This window comes from Hemitrygon akajei, chromosome 14 (assembly GCF_048418815.1).
Source record: "Hemitrygon akajei chromosome 14, sHemAka1.3, whole genome shotgun sequence".
In the NCBI taxonomy this organism is placed as follows: Eukaryota; Metazoa; Chordata; class Chondrichthyes; order Myliobatiformes; family Dasyatidae; genus Hemitrygon; species Hemitrygon akajei.
Window position 1 is genome coordinate 106,997,786 of NC_133137.1, and position 21,631 is coordinate 107,019,416.

The 21,631-nt window shown below is 40.7% G+C and overlaps 2 protein-coding genes and 1 long non-coding RNA gene across 5 annotated transcripts in view; 1 reads left to right on the top strand and 2 right to left on the bottom strand.

Moving 5' to 3' along the window:
* shank3a (SH3 and multiple ankyrin repeat domains 3a) overlaps window positions 1–21,631 on the bottom strand; it is a 1,154,364-nt gene that overhangs the window by 156,808 nt on the left and 975,925 nt on the right. For 2 of the 3 annotated variants that reach the window (XM_073066894.1, XM_073066893.1), the window contains exon 18: window positions 16,173–16,308. In XM_073066894.1, the coding sequence (XP_072922995.1) occupies window positions 16,173–16,308 (136 nt within the window). Of the gene's footprint in view, window positions 1–16,154; window positions 16,309–21,631 lie in introns of all 3 variants that reach the window. The other variant, XM_073066892.1, reaches the window with a different exon arrangement.
* Window positions 1–21,631, top strand: part of LOC140738894 (uncharacterized) — a 96,819-nt gene that overhangs the window by 32,273 nt on the left and 42,915 nt on the right. Inside the window, exon 2 of the long non-coding RNA XR_012101476.1 lies at window positions 16,237–16,373. This is a non-coding gene — a long non-coding RNA (uncharacterized lncRNA). The remainder of the gene's footprint in view (window positions 1–16,236; window positions 16,374–21,631) is intronic.
* Window positions 10,584–16,051, bottom strand: LOC140738912 (uncharacterized). Its single transcript, XM_073066927.1, has 3 exons — window positions 15,991–16,051; window positions 12,338–12,565; window positions 10,584–11,571 (listed from the first exon to the last, which is right to left on the bottom strand). The coding sequence occupies exons 1-3, from the start codon at window positions 16,049–16,051 to the stop codon at window positions 10,820–10,822; spliced, it is 1,041 nt and encodes a 346-aa protein (XP_072923028.1). The 3' UTR covers window positions 10,584–10,819.

Below are 21,631 nucleotides of genomic sequence, written 5' to 3' on the forward strand. Positions count from 1 at the left end.
CATAATTGAAGAATACCTTGGGGTTTTTTTTTTACCCTATTCGCCAAGGCCTTCTCATGCCCCCTTCTTGCTCTCCTCAGCCCCTTCTTAAGCTCCTTTCTTGCTACCCTATATTCCTTAATAGACCCATCTGATTCTTGCTTCCTAAACTTCATGTATGCTGCCTTCTTCCACCTGACTAGATTTTCCACCTCACTTGTCACCCATGGTTCCTTCACCCTGCCATTCTTTATCTTCCTCACCGGGACAAATTTATCCCTAACATCCTGCAAGAGATCCTTAAACATCGACCACATTCCATAGTACACTTCCCTGCAAAAACATCATCCCAATTCACACCCGCAAGTTCTAGCCTTATAGCCTCATAATTTGCCCTTCCCCAATTAAAAATTTTCCTGTCCTCTCTGATTCTATCCTTTTGCATGATAATGCTAAAGGCCAGGGAGTAGTGGTCACTGTCCCCCAGATGCTCACCCACTGAGAGAACCTTCATTCCTGGAATCATTCTTGTGAATCTTCTCTGAACCCTCTCCAATGTCAGTCTATCCTTTCTGAAGTAAGGAGCCCAAAACTGCACACAGTACTCCAAGCATGGTCTCACAAGTGCCTTATAGAGCCTCAACATCACATCCCTGCTCTTATATTCTATACCTCTCGAAATGAAGGCCAACATTGCATTTGCCTTCTTCAAGACCGACTCAACCTGGATGTTAACCTTTCGGGTACCCTGCACAAGGACTCCCAAGTCCCTTTGCATCTCTGCATTTTGAATTCTCTCCTCATCTAAATAATAGCCTGCCCGTTTATTTCTTCCATCAAAGTGCATGACCATATACTTTCCAACATTGTATTTCATTTGCCACTTCTTTGCCCATTCCCCTAAGCTATCCAGGTCTCTCTGCAGGCTCTCTATTTCCTCAACACTACCCGCTGCTCCACCTATCTTTGAATCATCGGCAAATTTAGCCACAAATTCATTAATCCCATAGTCCAATTCATTGATATACATCGTAAAAAGTAGTGGTCCCAACACCGACCCCTGTGGAACTCTACTGGTAATCGGCAACCAGCCAGAATAGTATCGCTTTATTCCCACTCTGTTTTCTGCTGATCAGCCAATGCTCCATCCATGCTAGTAACTCCATTGTAATTCCATGGGATCTTATCTTGCTAAGCAGCCTCATGAGTGGCATCTGGTCAAAGGCCTAATGAAAATCCAAGTACACCACGTCTACTGCATTTCTTTTGTCTACCCTGCTTGCAATTTCCTCAAAAAATTGCAGTAGGTTAGTCAGGCAGGATTTTCCTTTCAGGAAACCATGCTGGCTTTGGCCTATCTTGTCATGTGCTTCCAGGTACTCTGTAATCTCATCCCTAACAATCATTTCCAACAACTTCCCAACCACTGATGTCAGGCTAACAGGCCTACAGTTTACTTTCTGCTGCCTCTCACCTCTCTTAAACAGCGGAGTAACATTTGCATTATTGTGGCATTATCCACAACATTATAAAGGAATGTTGAATGTTATAAAACACTAAATAACTGTAGAGTTTCTCTTCAAGCTTCAGTATATTACTGTCATTAAATAAATTTTGGATTACCTCACAGTTTAATAGTTTTGTTGACTGCAGATCACATTGCTAACATAAATTCTGCATTCGTGTATGCTTGCTAGGGTGCAAGGCATTAAGATTCTAGTGTTAATTAATTTTTCATTTGTTAGATGACTTTGCTTTTTAATTGATTTTTTTGTTGCTTTAATATCATGCAGACATTTGAAATGCAATGGTTATAATATGCTGGTTACACTTGGGATTTTCTGCTTGATGAACCTAGGAAATTTGTAGATTGTGAACTAAGACTCATGGGCTATATGTATAATTTTATACTTTATATACAAGAATTCAAGGCCATAATGTCCAAAGGATGTTACCGAGGCACTGGGAGATTTAAGATCATAGATCATCAGACATAGGAGCAGAATTAGACCATTCAGCCGATCGAGTCTGCTCCACCATTCTATCATGATTGATTTATTATCCCTCTCAAACCATTCTCCTGTCTTCTCCCCGTAACCTCTGACACCCTGAGTAATTAAGGACCTATCAACCTCTACTTTAAATATAATCAATGACTTGGCCTCCAAAGCCTACTGTGGCAATGAATTCCACTGAGTCTCCACCATCTGGCTAAACAATTTTCTCTTCATCTCTGTTCTAAATGGACACCCTCTGTACTGTACCCCTGGTCCCAGATTCCCCCACTATAGGGAACAACCTTTCCACATCCACTCCATCTAGGCTTTTCAATATTCGATAAGCTTCAGTGCGATCCCCTGTTATTCTTCCAGATTCTAGTGAGTACAGGTGCGGAGCTATCAAACACTCCTCATATACTAAATGTAAAGAAAACATAGAAAAATTAGAAAAGACATGAAGTTTAACTCCTGTGGTTGTTTGTTCCTTGACCTTAGATTTTCTGGAATAACTGAACCACAAGGCTTGCTTACGTTCCCATCCCTATCCTCCACTGGGAGATAGGTCACTGAATTGTTCTGCTTTCCAATCATTCTTAAGAAAGCCGTTAAAACTCCGATGGAATACCTACAAATACACCTTCTAGAAGCACAGACCATTATGGATTAGAGAGTCATAGAGTTGTGGAAAAGTACAGCACAGAATCAGGTCCTTTGGTCCATCTAGTCGATGCTGAACCACTTAAACTACCTACTCCCATCAACCTGCACTGGGACCATAGCCCTCCATACCCCTACCATGTATGTACCTATCCAAACTTCTCTAACAGTAATGTGCCATCCTGAGTCTTGTGCACTCATTAATCAGACATCAACTCTTCAAATGCTAAGCACAAAGATAACGTTCACCCAAGACAGTGATACATTTTGCATATGTACTATGACTGGGTGTCTATCTTGTAACTTTATTCTGACCAGAAAAAAGTCTGTATTCAGCGAAGAGGGTGAAACAGATTAGAAGCCTTGCACTGGTACACTATTTGGTTCCTTAAGGTTATTATATTGGGGTGGGGGGGAGGTAGTGGAGATAAGCTCCTAATGATGAGAGTCTCAAACAGCCTCTGACAATCATCACATGAAGCCGTGCACTCTGTTGTCACTTTATTAGGTACACCTATACACCTGTTTGCTAATACACATATGTAATCAGCCAATCATGTGGCAGCAACTCAATGCATAAAAGCATGCAGACATGGTCAAGAGGTTCAGTTGTTGTTCAGACCAAACATCAGAATGGGGAAGAACTGTGATCTAAGTGACTTTGTCCATGTAATGATTGCTGGTGCCAGACAGGGTGGTTTGAGTATCTCAGAAACTGCCCATATCCTGGGATTTCCATGCACAACAGTTTCTAGAGTTTTCAGAGAATGGTGAGAAAAACAAAAAAATCCAGTGGACGAAAATGCCCTGTTAATGAGAACAATCAGAGGAGAACGGCCAGACTGGTTCAAGCTGACTGGAAGGTGACAGTAAATCCAATAACTACACATTACAACACTGGTGTGCAGAGGAGCATCTTTGAATGCCTAACACTTTGAACTTTTGGCTACAGCAACACAGATGTACACTCAGTGGCCACTTTATTAGGTAAATGAAATACCTCATAAAGTGACCACTGAGTGGATATCATTGTGAATACACGTACTTCATATCTATTTTCATATGCTTTGGTTTAAGCATAATAGGAAAGAAAATAATTACAGGCAACATGCCTCCTCCAGCTTGCTTTATATTCTGACCAACTGAAACTCCACCTTACCACAAAATCTCCCAGTCTGTGGGAGATTAGTACCAGCATTCTTTGGATCTTATACTGGAACACACAGTGACACTGACAATCCTCCTATCCCAGAAATTGAACTAGTATTTAGAATTGCATGACAAAGCAAATTGAAATATGAAATATAGAGCAGGTTGAAAAAGGAATTAGTCTGCAGCACGGGACGATTGTTGGAAGTAATATTACTTTAGTGTCTATGGCGCCACGGTAGTGTAGTGGCTAGTGAGCTTGGGGCGTTGGAGGTCAGATTTTGATTCCAATGTCATCTGTAAGGAGTCTGTACATTCTCACTACGAACACATTCTCTGTGCCCCTGTTTCCTGCCACAGTCCAAAGAGATAACAGTTAATTGGACATTGCAAATTGTCCTGTGATTAGGCTGGAGTTAAATTGGAGGGTTGTTGGCAGCACAGCTCAAAGGGCCGGAAATGATTGCTTTGTGCTGTATCTCTAAATAAATGAATGAGTGAAGAGGTGAAATGTGCCCCATTATTAATAACATGCAAAATGTGAGCTGATACAAATTCAGTTATATTAACAGTTAAAGTACGACTTGGGAGAAACCAGGTCCTCTTAAAGATCGTCAGGTGGAATGGCAGGTGATGGCTGAGATTTTTAAAGTCTATTTCTCCTCAGTGTTTACTAAGGAGAATATCTTGGATGCCAAAGAAATGAGGGTAATAAGTAGTGAGGTCTTCTATCAAAGGCGTATGACAAGGAAGGAGGTACTTGCAGTCTTAAAACACATTAAAGTGGGCCTGACCAAGTGCACACCCCCCTTTCCAACCTTGTGTGGGCCAGGAAAGAAATTTTGGAGGACCTTCTAGAGCTATTTCCTTTTTTGCTGACAAATGACGATGTTTCAGAAGATTGGAGGGTGGCTAATGTAGCAAGGACAGGCCAAGGATCTACTGGTAGGTGAGCTGTAGAGAAGTTACTAGAGGAAAGTCAGTCACAGCCTGATCAGGAATGCACACAAAATGCTGCAGGAGCTCAGCAGGTCAGGCAGCATCTATGGAAATGAATAAAGAGTCGACGTTTCAGGCTGAGACCCTTCCTCAGGACTGGAAAGGGAGAAGATGCCAGACACCAGGTGAGAGGAGGAGGTGTCAAATATAGACCAAGTCAAATTGGAGGGAGGTGTCAGATATGGACTAAGTGAATTTAAGGGCAGGGTGGAAGTTAGAGGCAAATTTGATGAAATTACAGCACTAATGCAGTTGTCAATGTAGCAGAGTAAGAGTTTGGGACCATTACTTTGGAAGCCTGGGAACATGGACTGTTCTACGTAGCCAATGAAGTGGGAGGCAGAGCTGGGCCCATGTGGATTCCCATGGCTACCCTTTGAGTCTGGAGAAAGCGGAAGGAGCTGACGGAAATTCAGGAATAGTCACCATGATTTTGTGTGTCAGAAGTCGTGTCTGACAAGCCTTTTGGAGTTGTCTTTAAGGAGATAGATGAATGTAGGACAGTGAATGATATGAATGTGGAACTTTGACATGGTCCCACATGGCAGGTTGATCTGGAAGGTTACATTGCATTGATTCAGCAGGAGCTAGCGAGATAGAGTTAGAATTGGCTTGCTGATAGGAAGCAGAGGTTGATGGGTTGAAGGTCAATTCTCCAACCAGAGGCCTGTGACTAATGTGCCCCGGGGACCTCTGAGTAGGATATGAATGCAGATAGAACGATTAGTATGTCTGCCAATGATACTAAATTAGTTGTTCTTGTTGATAGTGAAACAGGTTACAATACAACGCAACGAGATTTTGGGGAGATGGGCTGACGAATGCAAATGGATTTCAATTTAGCCAAGTATGAGGTAATGTATTTTGGACAGTCAGACCAGTGAATGACAGGGCACTGACAAATGTTGTAGAACAGAAGGATCTGGGAGGAAAAGTGCACAGTTCCCTGCAAGCAGCCATACAAGTAGACAGGAGAATGAAGAAGGTGCTTAACATGCTGGCTTTCATCATTCAGGGCATCAGGTTTAAGAGTAGGGGCATTATATATATAAGTTGGGAGACCGCACTTGGGGTATCATGTACAGCTTTGGCCACCCTGTTGTAAGAAAGATATTGTTGAGCTGAAGAGGGTGCCAAACGGATCTACAAAGATACTGCCTGGACTACAGGGCCTGAGTGATAGGGAGAGGTTAGCCTGGCTGGAGCTTAATTCCAACTTGGTCAGACAGGAGCCCAGGAGAATGAGGGGTAACCTCAGAGACATTTACGTCATGATAAAATGGACAATCAGACTTTTTTCCCAGGGTGGGGGAGAACAAAACTAGAGAGCTAAAATTAAAAGATAAAACTAAAGATAAGAGGGGAAAGGTTTAAAAGACACCTGAGACGTGAATACTTCATATGGAAGATAGCGAATATCTGGAATGAACAGCCAGTGAAGTGGTCAATTGTAACATTGCAGTGGCATTTGTTTATGTACTTGACGGGGAAGGGTTTGGAGGATCACAGGCAACTGGGACCAGCAGGGAGGATGCTGAGGCCTGGACTAACTGGGCCAATGGACCGGTTGGTATACTGCATTACTCTATAACTCTAAAATGTAACAATGAGAAGTGTAGAAAAATGAATCTAAGGTTAAAGGAAAGATGTTATCTCAAACAATATACAGCGAAGAAAAACAAGTAGCATAAAACCCTGAATTGCAGCGCTACAAATATGGGAAATAAAGTTGTGAAATTACAGTTATTTGCTGGTAAGATATAGATCTGAAGTTACGCTTTGAAAGAAGCACAGTTGAGGCCTTCGAGTTCCAAAGTGCTAATTTCACTAACAATTTATTTATTGATATACAGTGTGGAATAGGCCCTTCGGCCCTCTGAGCCGTGATGCCTAGCAACTCCTGGTTCAACTCTAGCCTAATCATGAGACAATTGATAACGACCAATTAACCTACCAAATCATATGTCTGTGGGAGGAGACCCACGTGGTCATAAGGAGAACGTACAAACTCCTTCAGACAGTGGTGGAAATTGAACCCTGGTAAAGTGCTGTGCTAAACACTATGGTACCGTGCTGCCCTAACAACTTATAATTTGACCTGGTCCAGCCACATGGACACCGTTGCCATGAAAGCACACCAACCCCTTTACTTCCACGGAACACAAGGGAATTCAACCATTCAGGACCAGGGCAAAAAGAAATTTCTTCACCAGAGAGTAGCAAATGTTTGGAATTAATCTAAAGCTTTGGAGACTCAGTTGCTGAGCACATCAAAGGCAAATATCAACAGAGTTTTGGACATAAAGGAAATTCAAGCAATTTAGTTGTAATGGTGTTGAGATGAAAGCCTCATTCAGCCTCTGAATGGTGGAGAGATTCAGGGGAGTCTTATTCCTTTTTCTACTTTTTTATATTATTACTTTTATTCATATTCTTACTTCCTCTGTGGTGTAGGTTCACTAGTTTCTTCAAGGAAGCTGGGGCAAGTAACTGAGAGGCTTCTTGCAAAGTAATGGTGTCATTATACTTCACCAGTGATTGATGGAGCAAATTTTTAGGGTGGTTGATGAGATGCCAATAAAGAGAGCTGATTTATACTGGATGATGCCTAACTCCACAGATATTTTTGGAGATGATTTTGTTTTCTTTTAATATCTTCCTGTTTTCAGGAGTGAACATTATTGCCTATATTATCTAATTTTATTTGCATCTGAGAAGATTATGATGAGCCATCTTCTTGAAGTGCTGCAGTCCTCCTGGAGAAAGTATTGCTGCTGAGCATTGGGTGCCGCTGTTTTGGACCCAGTGACGATGTAGGAATGGAAACATGTTTCCAAGCCAGAGAGGTATGTAATTTGAACAGGTAGAAGCTGAACACGGCTGCCAATGCTTCAGCCTTGTTTTCAGCATTCACAGGCAGGTGCTGCCATCTTTGCAGATAGAGACTTTCATGGAGCTTCTTCTTCCCATTAGCTGTTTAGTTTCCCAACAAAAGGCACAAATGGACGTGGCAAGACTGCACGGGTTTTGATTGTATCTCTTGGAGTTGGGATCATTTAGTTGTCTGTTTCAAGCTATTTTATCTGTTTGCCACTCATCAGTTTTTACAGATTGGCATCCTATTCTTGGGTAAAAACACGGCACTGCTCCGTGCTCTGCTTTGAACCAGGATGAATTTCCTGGCTGAAGGAGGAATATTCCAGGGTAATGGGGCTACAGATTCTGCCAAATGATACAGACCTGGATGGAAAGCTATTTTAGGATTCAGTCTGGTTAGTAAATGGCATATTAAGTTGCTATTAGTGAATGACGTTGAAATCTCCTACTCAGAAATATTCTGTGTCCTTATTATCTATTGTGCTTTTCTAATGCTCGCTCCTGCAAGTGAAAAACATTCCATCTTGTTCTCAATCTGTGCTCTGTAGATGCCAGAACGAATTTAAGAATTCAGGATTTGCCATATTCATCATTGGATCGGCTTTCAGTTAAAATTCTGGTTGATGGTGACCCTAGGATTTAGATGTTGGAAGATTTGATGTAGGTAGTATCTTTGCATATCGAGGGAAAGAAGTTACATTCTCTCTTATTGGAGACAGCCAGTATCTCACATTTTCAATGACAATATACAATTATCAACACATAAAAATATTTATGAAAGTCCAAAAATATAATAATAAAGACCTAGAAACTTGAAATAAAAACAAAAATATGGTGCGGATACTGAACAGGTCAGGACAGTGAAACAGTTGATGTTTTGGGTTGAAGACCTTTCATAAGAATTGGCTGTCTTTCCAAAGTTGGATTTCCAGTCATTGATAAAGTAGGTGGATGCCTTGAGGTACACCTGCATCAATGTTTGGGTGCATAGATGCATGGGCTGCAATAACCTCTGTTTCTTTCTGTTCTCTCACCACCTGCTTCATGCTCAGTCAAATAGTTGAGAACTATTCAGTTCAGAAATAATAGTTCTATTCAGAACTCAGCCAGATTGGTCTATGGTGGGTGCTATTGAGCATTTCTTCTTGAAGAACATTAAAGTGCTTCATCCAGAGTAAATTCTATACTACTCTTAGTGCCTGTCCTAGTGGATTCAGTCTGGTGATTGATGCATTAGCTGAGGAAGGTGGCAATCAGAATATTTTCTTGACTATATTGATTTTAAGACACAGGATTTCATGTGACCTTGCATAAAGATTGTTGTGTTTTAAGATCAATTCTTCCTGACTGTCACAGTGCAGCCTTCTCAGGTGCATCTGTCAATTCAGGATTGGTGCTCTAGAACTTTGACTGAGAGGTATGATTTTGAGAGCATCAGTATGCCAAGATGTTACTTTGCTAGATTGTCTGAAACTAACACCCAGATGTTTCCAAGAAGATCATTACGGTGTCTCTGATTCTGTGTCTATCTGGTCCAAATCATAAGAACGTATGACGTAGTAATAGTACGAAGTAGTAATAGGAGTAGACTATTTGCACATTTAAGTTTGCTTCATTATTCCTCAAGATCATGGCTGTTTTACTAACTTAGCACTGCCATCACAGCATTTCATTCCCTTAACATCCAATAACCTACTGAGTTTGTTTTGAGGGAACTGGATAATTGGGCCTCCAAAGACTTCTGGAGTGGAGAATTCTAAATGTTCAGTACTCTTTCTCTGAAGATTTTATTTTTCTCTCAACTCAGTTCTAAACAATCTACTCTTTTGACTCAAATTTATGGAATGATTTTTACGCAATTAAGAGTTTTGATGTTATAGAACATAGACCAGTACAGACCCTTTGGCCCACAATGTTCTGCCAAACCAATTAAATGAGTAACCTGTCAACCTGCTTAGCTACTTGCAGGGAGCTATGAACTTGGACCTCAAGATCCCTCTGTTCATCAACACTGTTAAGGGTCTCTTTCTTTTTGACTTACCAAGGTACAATACTTCAAAATTGACCAGATTAAACTGCACTTAAGGGGAATGCAGCTCTTAGAAGTTGTTGGAAAAGACAAGACAGGTTAAAGTGTGCAGAAGAATGCAGTTAATATAGTACAAACTCAGACAAACTACTTACTTCTGTTTACAAACTTGTATGGTTATATGGTTTTCTTATCAAAGATTCTGTGACTGAACTCACTGAGGAAGAGCGGTGTTCTCCTGTTGACCTGGCCAATGTTCCTCACCAGCCAACATCTATCTTAATAGTCTTCACCATATTAACATATTTAAAACATCTCTGGCACAAAATGTCAGTTTAGTTTGTCTGCACAAGACAGTCACTATGTCTCAAATGGTAAGTGACTAGATATTAGCATTTACTTTTTTCACAACCAACAGAAACTACATGTTTTGATGTCAATATCCAAATCACTTTTTAGAACAGGAAAATAATCCAAAGCCTGGGATGTATACATGTTGGGTACCATTGAAAAGCAAATATAAGGGAAACAGCACACCAGGGCCTGAGCAGAGTCTTGGTAGGTTTGTCAGTGCAGTATTGAGAATGCTGCCTCCAGTATTACATGGTTTATTAAACTAAGTATGCTGTACAGGAGTAAAAGTAAAGCTCTACAAAGCAGAGGCTCAGCTGCATTTTTAGAGTGCTGTGTGGATTTCAGGCATCACCTTATAGAAAAGACCTTTGCTGTCCTTATAATCAGACAATATATTTTCACAAGAAATATTTCTATGGATATGAAACTGTAGCTCAGAAATGTACCTGGGAAAACCAGAGCCAGCATATTTTTAAATATGAGTGTGGAAGAAGAAAGAAGACACTGGACAAAGAAGTGATGAAATAGAAATTGTTTAGTCAAATGTTTTGATGAACAGTACAGATAATGAACATTTATGTTTTGTTCCATTGTAATAGTGTAGATGTCTACATAAAGTAGCTGTACTGATGAACATACAAAGTAAAACAGAATTACAGAGCACTTCTTTTCAGTTGGTAGTGTTGAGGTAGTCTTGTTGACTTATGTAGAAGATGTGCAAACTTAACAATGGTGAAACCCAAACTGTGTCACTGCATTTGATTTATTTACATGATTATATATGAAAACTATGTACATGTGTTCTATTTACAGAAGGACCAGTGGCTGGGCTTTGGGAGGACTCATCATTCAAGTGAGCCTCCACTGTGCTGCACTGTACATTTGGCACTACATCAGCCACAGGAGGGTTAGCAGCTGGCAGCACCACCCCAGGAGAATGGCCTTCAGGGGACTTGACGGAGCTCTGAACAGCAACGTCTCGGAGCTGAGGGGTAGGGGCATGGTGATCTTGTACCAAGGTCCTGAGCAGACTAACGAGACATCCAACCTGCTCAGTGAACTGTGTCCAACCAAACTGCATAATAGTGTGCGACCTTGTCATGTCACTGTGCATCTGGGTGTATCCAGTCTGCACGGTGACATGGAAATTCTGTACTGCCTCATGAAGGAGATGAATGGTCTGCTCCAGCATCTGGTGGGTGTGGGCTGCAGATGTTTCAGGCACGGCACCTGTCAGCTGTGGCTGATGTGGCCTTTGGTCATCTGTGGTGGACCCTCCGGATTGGATGCCACCATCCAGGAGAGGCTCTTGGGAAGGTTCGACTACAGGAAGCAGTTCCTGTGCCGGATCCTCCTGTAAATCCAGAGCACTGTCACAGGTGTGGAGAGTAGATCCCAGGTCCTGTGGGGTTGTGGCACTTTCCCCCTGATCGGACTTGCCATCATTTTCCTCAGAAGCATCGTCATCTTTGAAAATATTGATGAGTCCCTCGAGTGACTCAGTGCTGTTTGAAGTGAGAGATTCATCTGTGGAGACATAAGAAGTCACCTTTAATGCTGGATCTGGGGTATTGTAACAATTTGAGATTTTTTTTTACAATCAGACTGTTGCAGACGACAGAGTACCACTGACACTTCTCCAATTGTGTTTCCCTCTCCTCTCCTGATAGGAGTGACTCCTGCTAGGTGATGGTCCAACAAGCCCTGTAGTACATCTCCCACCGACCTGCTTCTCAGACGTGACCAAGCAGCCTGCATTGGAAGGTAATTTGACTGAGGAGAAATCACAACCAAGCCCAGCTCATCCTCACCCCAAATTCCACGTTCCACTCACAGGCATGCTTCTCAGCAGGAGTCACTGGGTATCGATCAGGAGTGGCAATCCTAGCTGACTTTCGTTTTTTCATCCTTTCCTAAACCAGGGCTACTAAGGCCAATTATAATAATCTCACTCCCACCCTACCACCCACCCACACCAAACCCAACTCCCACTTGCTACCCTTGGCTGAGGTCGACTAGCTTAGCACAGACCAAGGGTTGAACCTAGGGCCTTTCTGGTCTGTATGGTTCACCCACTGAGCCATCAGGACAGCATCAAAGTGCCACTTCTCAAGAAAACTTACTGCAGGCACAGCAAACGATTGTGGACTTGGGGCGTTATGTCTAAGGAGCTACAGGTCTCTGTAGGAGCATTGCTAGCATGCATATTAGCGAAGTAATGGAGAGGGCTATGTTGTTAGTATTTATTTATTTCTAACTAAAACAGACAGCAGACATCATTCACATGACTTACCAGATTCGGTGACAGGCTCTGGCGTGGAGGTGGTCTCATCGGTGCCTTGTTGAACAGTTGAACTAGCAGTTTCTTGGTTCAAGGGAGATATTTCTCTAGGTGCCCTGCTGTTCTGTGCAGTTGGTTTGCGTTTCCTAGTGTGGTGCTGCTTAGTCTCGCAACCCCTTTTGTTTTGTTTTTTTATTAGTTCATTATCTCGTTTGCGACAGCCGTTTGCAGTTTGGGGCACTTTTTTTGCACAAATTTATTAACTCTCCTGACAGTGATGGCCCAGTGGCCTCTTGATGGTCCTCTGTTGTCGCTAACAAAGTCTTGATGTCAAAGAAATGCATGCTTCATTCTTATGTACAATATAAACCATTATTTAGAAAGTTACATATCATCAAAACCGCGTCTTCTACTTTGTCCTTGTTCCGCCACTCTTAACTTTTACCATTGTGATAAATCACCTCAGTTCGACATTTTCAATGATATTCCCACTCATTAAGCTCATGGTGAAAATAATTTACGATGGATGAGATTATTCTTTAATCCGTAAATTGAAGTCAATCTTTCCAACATCTCTTGCATTTGACGAATCAAATATCACAACCCCACCCACTCCAGAAGCGTTAATTACACCTCTTTTAAGATACATCAATAATTGTCTTTCTTAGGACTATTCTTGCATTAGTCTGTTAATACTTCATTCATTACTACAACAGTTACTAGAGCTCAGCAAGTATTCCACTGGTTTAACAACTACGTATATGACAGGTTTTGACTTCACCTTGTACTCTGGTTCCTCAGTTTCCTTCTCACCCAGTCAAATACATTTACAACAGTGAATGGCACTATCTGCATGATGTCCTGTATGAATACACCAAAGCTTCATGAGCAGCATTTTGCAAAATAACAAGCACTTCCAAATTGGCAGAAGAGAGCTGGAGATCCCTCTCCCAGTACCCTGCTAAGTCATACATGAGGACACATACACATATGAATCATCATGTTTGCTGAATCGATTATACTACATTAAAACATTGTGCTCTTCAAGACATGGTTCACCAATTAGACAAGTTGCAATGGCTTTGTAAGTGTTTCCTGCTTCCCAAGAATAAACTCAAAAAAATCACCTTTTTCCTTGAATGTTTTAATCTAACATCCTTGGCCTAATTTTCTCCAATGAAGACAATTTAATTTTTGAAACTGCTATCCTAGCTTGCTGACTAATGAATCCACATAGTCGTCATAGTCTTTGTGCTAAAGAGTCTTTTCTTCCTAAAAAAATACTTCCAATTCTAGCAGATTTACATAGACTATGTGGCAAAGAAACAGATTATTAAGTGTAGTATATATACCTCTTGCAAATCTCCTCCCATCCCTCTTCAACTGCTTTCCAACAGTATATTTTTCTCACCCTTTCTTCCCTCTACGTTTATGTAGTTGAATCATTGATACTATTTGCCTCGATTTCTTGTGTCAGCGTGTTTCACGCTATTACCAGTCTTTTGAAGAATTTCTCCTGAACTAGCACTGCAATTGTCAGTGACCATCTTATATTTAAGAACTTTAGTTTTAATTTTCTCTATAAGTGGAAATATTTTAATCACCTTGAAGAATTGTATAAGGTCACCACATCTTTTTTCTAGAGAAAATTTACCTCCCAACTATTCAGATCTTTCTAACAGGTAAGTTTAACACATCATTTTGATAATGTCCTTATAAATATTTTAATCATCCCAAAGTGCTCCAACATCCTTTTGATGACAATGAGACCAAAGGATGCACAGTTCTCCAAATGGGATCTAACTAAAGTTATCTGCAAGTTGATCACAACTTCTATGATTTTCAGTTCTAACCCTCAATCCCCAATGCTTTACCTTAAAAAAATCTACCTACTTCGTGACTTTTAATTATTGTGATGAAAAACCACCCTAACCTTACCCCTAATGAATTTACCATTACCCTTCCAAGTGCAAGCCCTTCAACTCTTTGTAGACTGTCAGTGCTTTTCTTATATTCTGTGGATTTACACCTATGGACTTCCACTTCAACCTTAGCAATTGCAACTGCACTATGCCAATGTGAACTATGTTTAGAAATTTAGTGTAGCAGTTGTTGAATGTGAGATAACAGAAATAGGTCAAATTAAAACTGAGAAGCATGAAAGTTGTATTTTAAATAAAACTAATGACCAATAACAAATAAGGAAATGTTTGGGGTAGATGGGCTTGAGTGAAGGGGCCTATTAACAGTGTAGTCAACTTAAGTCTTCTACACACTTGATAAACATTTGCATGTATTTAACCTTCTTTATCCTTCTCAGTACTTCAAACTGTCAAACTCCTTGAATCTCTCAGGCATCCCTTTTTTCTGCAGTCTGCAGGTTTTTATAGGCTTTCTCTAACCACTTCTATTCTGTAGATTAGAGTTTACTCAGTCTTTATGCTCCATTCTTCTGTAAGATCGTGAAAATGAACCAGGTTTTGTATATGCCATCAGCTATCCTCAATCAAAGAGTTGGTAACTTCTCAATGAATACTTCTGAGAACTGGACTGGGAGCTGCTAAGCAGAATTAACACAATCAGAATTCTCCAAAGCAATTGGACTTCCATTAAGGAGATATTATAGTCATTATTCTACACAATATTTCAACCACAACCCAACAAAATTAGTCTTCAAATCCAAACTAAAATTGAGTCCATTATAAAGGGACGACTACTGTACTTCAACAGAGCCACTAATTGCCATTTCAATCTTGCACATTACCTTATTTTACCAACATACATTAATTAGTTAAACACACTTTGCTAAATAGATGAATAACACATTCAGCGATAATTCACTTGACTGTGCATCGATGGCAGGTAGCACCCATACAAATATCAAGACATCCCACAGATGAGTTAACTACTTGATAACTTTTGCTCTTAGCCTGTCTGCTCAGTTTCCTTCTCCCTCCCACACATACTCCTCCCTTTGATGCTTCATCTAAGTGATCACTCTTTTTGTTCTACATTAATTAACTGTTTGGGGCATCATATGTGAGCCTGATTTTTCCCTCACTATTGTTGAAATATTTACACTTGATCAGAATCAATATTTTCTCCTCAGCAGATGTGAGTGAGAGAGAGCTACCACATCCGATCTAACATCAGTTAACTCAGCACAAATTGAAGCTGCATAGATGAGGGAGGTTAATTAATTACTTAAGCTAATGAAAGGAAAATGCTTCAAAATGTTTCAAAGTTGACTGAAAAGTGGATGGTGGCTATACGGTAGGAACTTTGCCAAAGAAAGTCAGCTTCAGTTAGACAGAGTTTTGATTAATTCTTTCTCTATATAAGAGAAAAGAACTTGATTTTTTTTCATTACCGGTGGCACCAGTCCATTACATATTTTGAGAAAAGAAAAGAATGCTCCAGTTCATTCTTTAACTTGATAAGGAAAAGGAACCGAGTCTATTTCGAATTTATGTGGGTGAAGGTTTTGTATGTAAGCTGATTAAGATGAGGGGATCATCTGATAAGCTCCCTATATAATTGAAGTTAAGTTCCCATAGGTCTGTCTATGAATAACTGTGGGGAAAACACAAATACTCTGTAACTAACTAATGGCATTCTTACACCCAAAATGTCTTTTTCTTTTGGTACGTTAGATGAAAACTTGCCACTAGGTTTGAATTTCTGCTGCTCAACGTGTAGTTCAGTGCCTTCTTTGAGAGAAACCATGGTTCACACCTCACACAAATATCAAGAGACATTCTCTACAACAAGTACAAGCATCCATACACCATTGGCAATAAAGTTAACTCTAACAGAAATCTGTAATTACCATTAACTATTGCCTGACCTTTTTTCCTCATTCCATCTTCCAGTTCCGGCTTTCGACTGACTGTCACCACCTTCATCAGCAGGTTATTTCCTCCCTGTCGGATCATGGAGACCACTTGCTTGTGTCCAACCTTCACCACATTGATGTTGTTGACCTGTAAAAGAAGACAAATGCTGTTCAGGTCAGCACTACTTTGCAGGCTGGGTAATCTAACATCAGGTAAGGAAATGTCAAATAACGTTTATGTGAAAATGCAGGAATGTCACACCTTTTTTTTACCTGAAAGGAGAACAGGCAAATTTATAAGTCTTGTGTGTAAAGTTTATAAATTCCAAAATATTAAACTGCAACAGTCCAAGACACTTCATAGAAAAATTCTACTTCTCCTGACTTTCACCATGAGTCCGAAGCATGACTTCTAGTTTGCTTGCATTGAATCTATTTGTTAATACTTTGACCACTTGCTTAATCTGTTAACATCACTTTTCAATCTAATGCTTTCTCTAATTGTACACAATGTTACCTATCTGTAATAGCAGAAAACATGGATATCTGGCTAACTGTATGAAAAATAATTATATAAAATAGGGTGATCTTACTACTAGTCATATTCTACTAATTTTAAGTACTTGTTACTATCCCCAACTGCTACCTCCAGCCTTTGTGTTTGAAACCTAGTCAATAATTTGCCATGAACTCCAACTCATAAAGGAATTTCTCACATACTTTCTGGAAATCCACATAATAAATAATTTTGAGCCAGCTCCTCAAAAAAAGATCAACTAAGTTGTCAAGAATGATCTACTCTTTTCAATCACTGTGGGCTTTTTCATAAATTGTAAAAAAATCAAGACAATCAGCTGCTAACTATATTTAATTTGATACTACTGTGTGGTTTCCAATTAACAGATGTTAGATTAACTGTTCTGTTATTTTGTTTGGATTCCCTCTAATATTCCTCGAACAGAAAAGTGGCATTAGAAATTCAGAAGATTTTGTTAGGGGATCTGCAATGTTCCCTGCTATTGCCTTTCAAATACTGGAACAGAAATCAAGTCAAGTCGTCAAGTCAACTTTTATTGTCATTTCGACCATAACTGCTGGTACAGTGCATAGTAAAAATGAGACGACGTTTTTCAGGACCATGGTGTTACATGACACAGTACAAAAAACTAGACTGAACTACATAATTAAAAAAAACAGAGAAAGCTATACTAGACTACAGACCTACACTGGACTGCATAAAGTGCACAAAACAGTGCAGGCATTACAATAAATAATAAACAGGACAGTAGGGCAAGGTGTCAGTCCAGGCTTCGGGTATTGAGGAGTCTGATAGCTTGGGGGAAGAAACTGTTACATAGTCTGGTCGTAAGAGCCTGAATGCGATGTAATCTTGAGATTTACTTACTCTTATAGTATATAACCATATAACTATATAACAATTACAGCACGGAAACAGGCCATCTCGGCCCTTCTAGTCCGTGCCGAACGCTTACTCTCACCTAGTCCCACTGACCTGCACTCAGCCCATAACCCTCCATTCCTTTCCTGTCCATATACCTATCCAATTTTACTTTTGTTACGAAGGATGAACAACTCTGATGGGCAGAAGGCTGCAGAGTGGCCCACGCCCCCCCCCCCTTTTTTGGAGAATCGCAAATCGCTACTATTTCAATGCTGCTAACAAGGAAGTAAGAGAGACAAAAGGAAATCTGCCAGGGCAGTTGTTATTGATAACAGCTTATGAAAGTGAATGAGAGAGAGACACACAGCTAAGAGGTACACAAGGTGGAACGTCTCCTACTGACAAAAGAGGAGATTTACTGCTATTGTCTTTTGGAGAAGGATTGTTTACTTGGTACTGTTCTATTCATTGAAATCCCTCGGGGGACAGCCAGAGTGGGCTGGTTTGATGGGTTAAGTTATTCAAACCTGATTGACACCTGAGACCCCGTGAGTGGGGATAAAATTGAGGTCTGGGGTGACACCCCTCAGACGTACCAGGAGAAATGCTAGTGAGTAGCAGAAACCTATGAGACAGTGTGGGACATTGGAGACCGAACAAAGGGTCGGTAAATTTTAACTCACAGTGTTTATAGCGAGACTGGTGGGGCGTGTGTGTGTCCACCCTTGCCTGGGTGATGAGTCCACCACGGAAGAACAGTCTAGCTAAAGGACGGAGGGGTCACACTTGAATGGCCACAACAACAACACATCGACGGATCAAAATCGTAAAGGAAGGTTGGCAAAGACCATAGCTGTTACTGTTTGCGCGTTCTCTTTCTCTCATCTCTCTCCAACAATTGCAACACATTGACCGACAACTACCGCAGCCTGCATGAACTGAACTGAACTTTATATTTCCATCTGACAATTCATTATCCCCTAGACAACGATAGAGCTTGTTTTATTATTGATTATTATTATACCTGCACTTTTAGGTTTAGTATTGCTAACGTATATTATCTGTATATTTGCATTGATATAGTTTTGTATATTTTTACAAATAAATACTGTTGAAAATAGCATCACCAGACTCCAACGGACACTTCTATCTTTGCTGGTAAGACACCCAGTTACGGGGTACGTAACACTTTAAATGACAATACCGAACCTGTGTCTACCACTTTTACTGGAAGCTCATTCCACACAGCTACCACTCTCTGAATAAAGAAATTCCCCCTTGTGTTACCCTTAAACATTTGCCCCCTACCTCTCAACTCATGTCCTCTTGTTTGAATCTTCCTACTCTCAATGGAAAAAACCTATCCACGTCAAGTGTTTTATTTTGGTGAGTCCTAATCCTTGATTGGATTCTTCGAGTTATAAATGTTGCAGCAAAGTAATTACACAGTGCCTTTCCTTATTTTAACTTATGTTACCACCAACATCATGATGTGGTTTGCATTGCTTTTGACCATCCTCTTTAACTGAATGTAATTTTAACTAAATTGTGGTGATCTATATATCTCTAGCAAATTTCTTTTGTGTTCATGTGTTGAAGCTCTTACCATCTATTGTGTCACCTTTTAAATCACACCCATTCATCAGAATCGGTGTCCTTTTTTATCCTACTGTTGAGTTTTCTTTTAGTTTTAAATAGAGCTTTGAAAAAATATAGTAAAAACATTTGAATTTTTTACACATTTATTGCGTTTAATACACTGTGATAGAAGCCACAGAGTTTTGGTGACTTGGCAAAGCAAAGCCCCATTATTTTGACCAGAAGATATAGGAGCATTGAGTCTGCTCCACCAATTCACCATGGCTGGCCAAATATTCCTCTCAGCCCCAATCTCCTGCCTTTTCCTCGTATCCTTTCATGCCCTGACCAATCAAGAATCTATCAACCTCTGCCTTAAATATACATAAAGACTTGGCCTCCACAGTTGCCTGTGGCAAAGAATTTCACAGATTCACCACTCCCTGGCTAAAGCAATTCCTCATCTCCATTCTAAAAGCTCTCCCCTTTATTCAGAGGCTGTGTCCTCTTATTTTAGACACTCCCACGATAGAAAATATCCTCTCCACATCCACTCCCTCAAAGCCCTTCACCATACAATAGATTTCAATTAGGTCACCCCTCAAACTTCTGAATTCTAGTGAATACAGGCCCAGAGCCATCAAATATTCTTCATATGAGAAGCCGATCAATCCTGGACCTCCTTTGAACCCTCTCCAGTTTCAGCACATCCTTTCTGAGAAAAGAGGTGAAATACTCTTCATAATACTTCAAGTGAGGCCTCAAGTGCTTTATAAACTCTCAGCATTATGTCCTCTTGAAATGAATGCTAACATCACATTTGTCTTCCTCACTACAGACTCAACCTGCAAATCAACCTTTATGGAATCCTGCGCAATGACTCCCGAGTCCATTTGTACCTCAGATTTTTGTATTTCCTCTCCATTTAGAAAACAGTCAACCCTTTCATTACCTCTACCAATTTGCTTGACCATACATTCCTGACACTATATTCTATCTGCCATTTCTTTGCTCATTCTCCTAATCTGCCCGTCCTTTTGAAGCCTCTCCAGTTCCTCAAAGCTACCTGCCCCTCCACCTGTCTTCATACTGTCTGCAAACTTTGCAACAAAGCATGGTGATCAATTCCATCATCTAAATCATTGACATATAATACAGAAAGTATCAGTCCCAACATAGACCCCTGTGGAACACCACTGGTGACTGGCAGCCAACCAGAAAAAGCTCCACACTGAACACCTTCTTCAGCACCTTTCAGGCTGCATGGCTTCTTTCAGAGAACTTAGAACTTGCTCTCCTAAGTCCCTCTGATCCACAACACTGGTAAGTGTCCGATCATTCACTGTAAAGGTCCTATCCTGGTTTGACTATTCAAAATGCATTACCTCACACATATCTAAGTTGGAATCCATTTGCTATTCCTCATCCCATATCTCTAACTGAAAAAGATCTCTTTGCAATACCTTTTTGAAGCAGGTGGAAACTTCTAGCTGTAGCAATGAGAGACTGAAACCGTCTTTGAACGAACCGGCCAGTTGGTTGGTATGGGTTTTCAGAGCCCTGCCAGGTTCTCCATTGGGACCTGTTGCCTTGTGAAGGTTCACCTTCTTGAAAGACAATCTGACGTTGGCCTCCGAGACAGAGATCACCGGGTCACTGGGTGCTGTAGGGATCCTCCTAGCTGAAGTTTTTTTCTTCCTTTCAAAGTGAGCATAATCTGACATGGGCATCATATTGCAGGCTTTGTCCCAAGTTTGACACAGGTTTTAAGCTCAGAAGTGGAATCCTGTACTGGACTTGTTAATGGAATCGGGCAAAAGGAAAGGCCTGTTCCAGCCATCAAACTACAAACTGGAACTCTGCACCAGGTCTGTAACAGATACTGTATTCCAAACTGGAACTCTGCACCAGGTCTGTAACAGATACTGTATTCCAAACTGGAACTCTGCACCAGGTCTGTAACAGATACTGTATTCCAAACTGGAACTCTGCACCAGGTCTGTAACAGATACTGTATTCCAAACTGGAACTCTGCACCAGGTCTGTAACAGATACTGTATTCCAAACTGGAACTCTGCACCAGTCCTGTTAGCTCTGAGCTGCAATTCCATACCTGGCCAGATCATCCCCCCAGCTTTTGCTCTGTGCCAAGCCAATTACAACTATCAAATTCTGAGATGGAACCATGTACTAGGTCTGTCACTGACAACATGCATTCAACTGGAACTTAACAGTACTTTTCAAACACGAAGCTATGACTGTCTACCAGGCCTTATACAGCTATTGAAATCTCAGTTGGAACCCTGTATCAGGACTATACAGACTTCTTTTTTACTTTAATGTGGAATTTCAACACCTTTTATAAAGTAAAATCGAGTGACATAGGTGACAATAGGGCCTCGCTTCCAGGTGAGCTCAATGCCTTCTATGCTTGCTTTGACTGCTAAAACATGGAAGAACCTGGAAGATGCAACCCCCATTGTTCCGATGA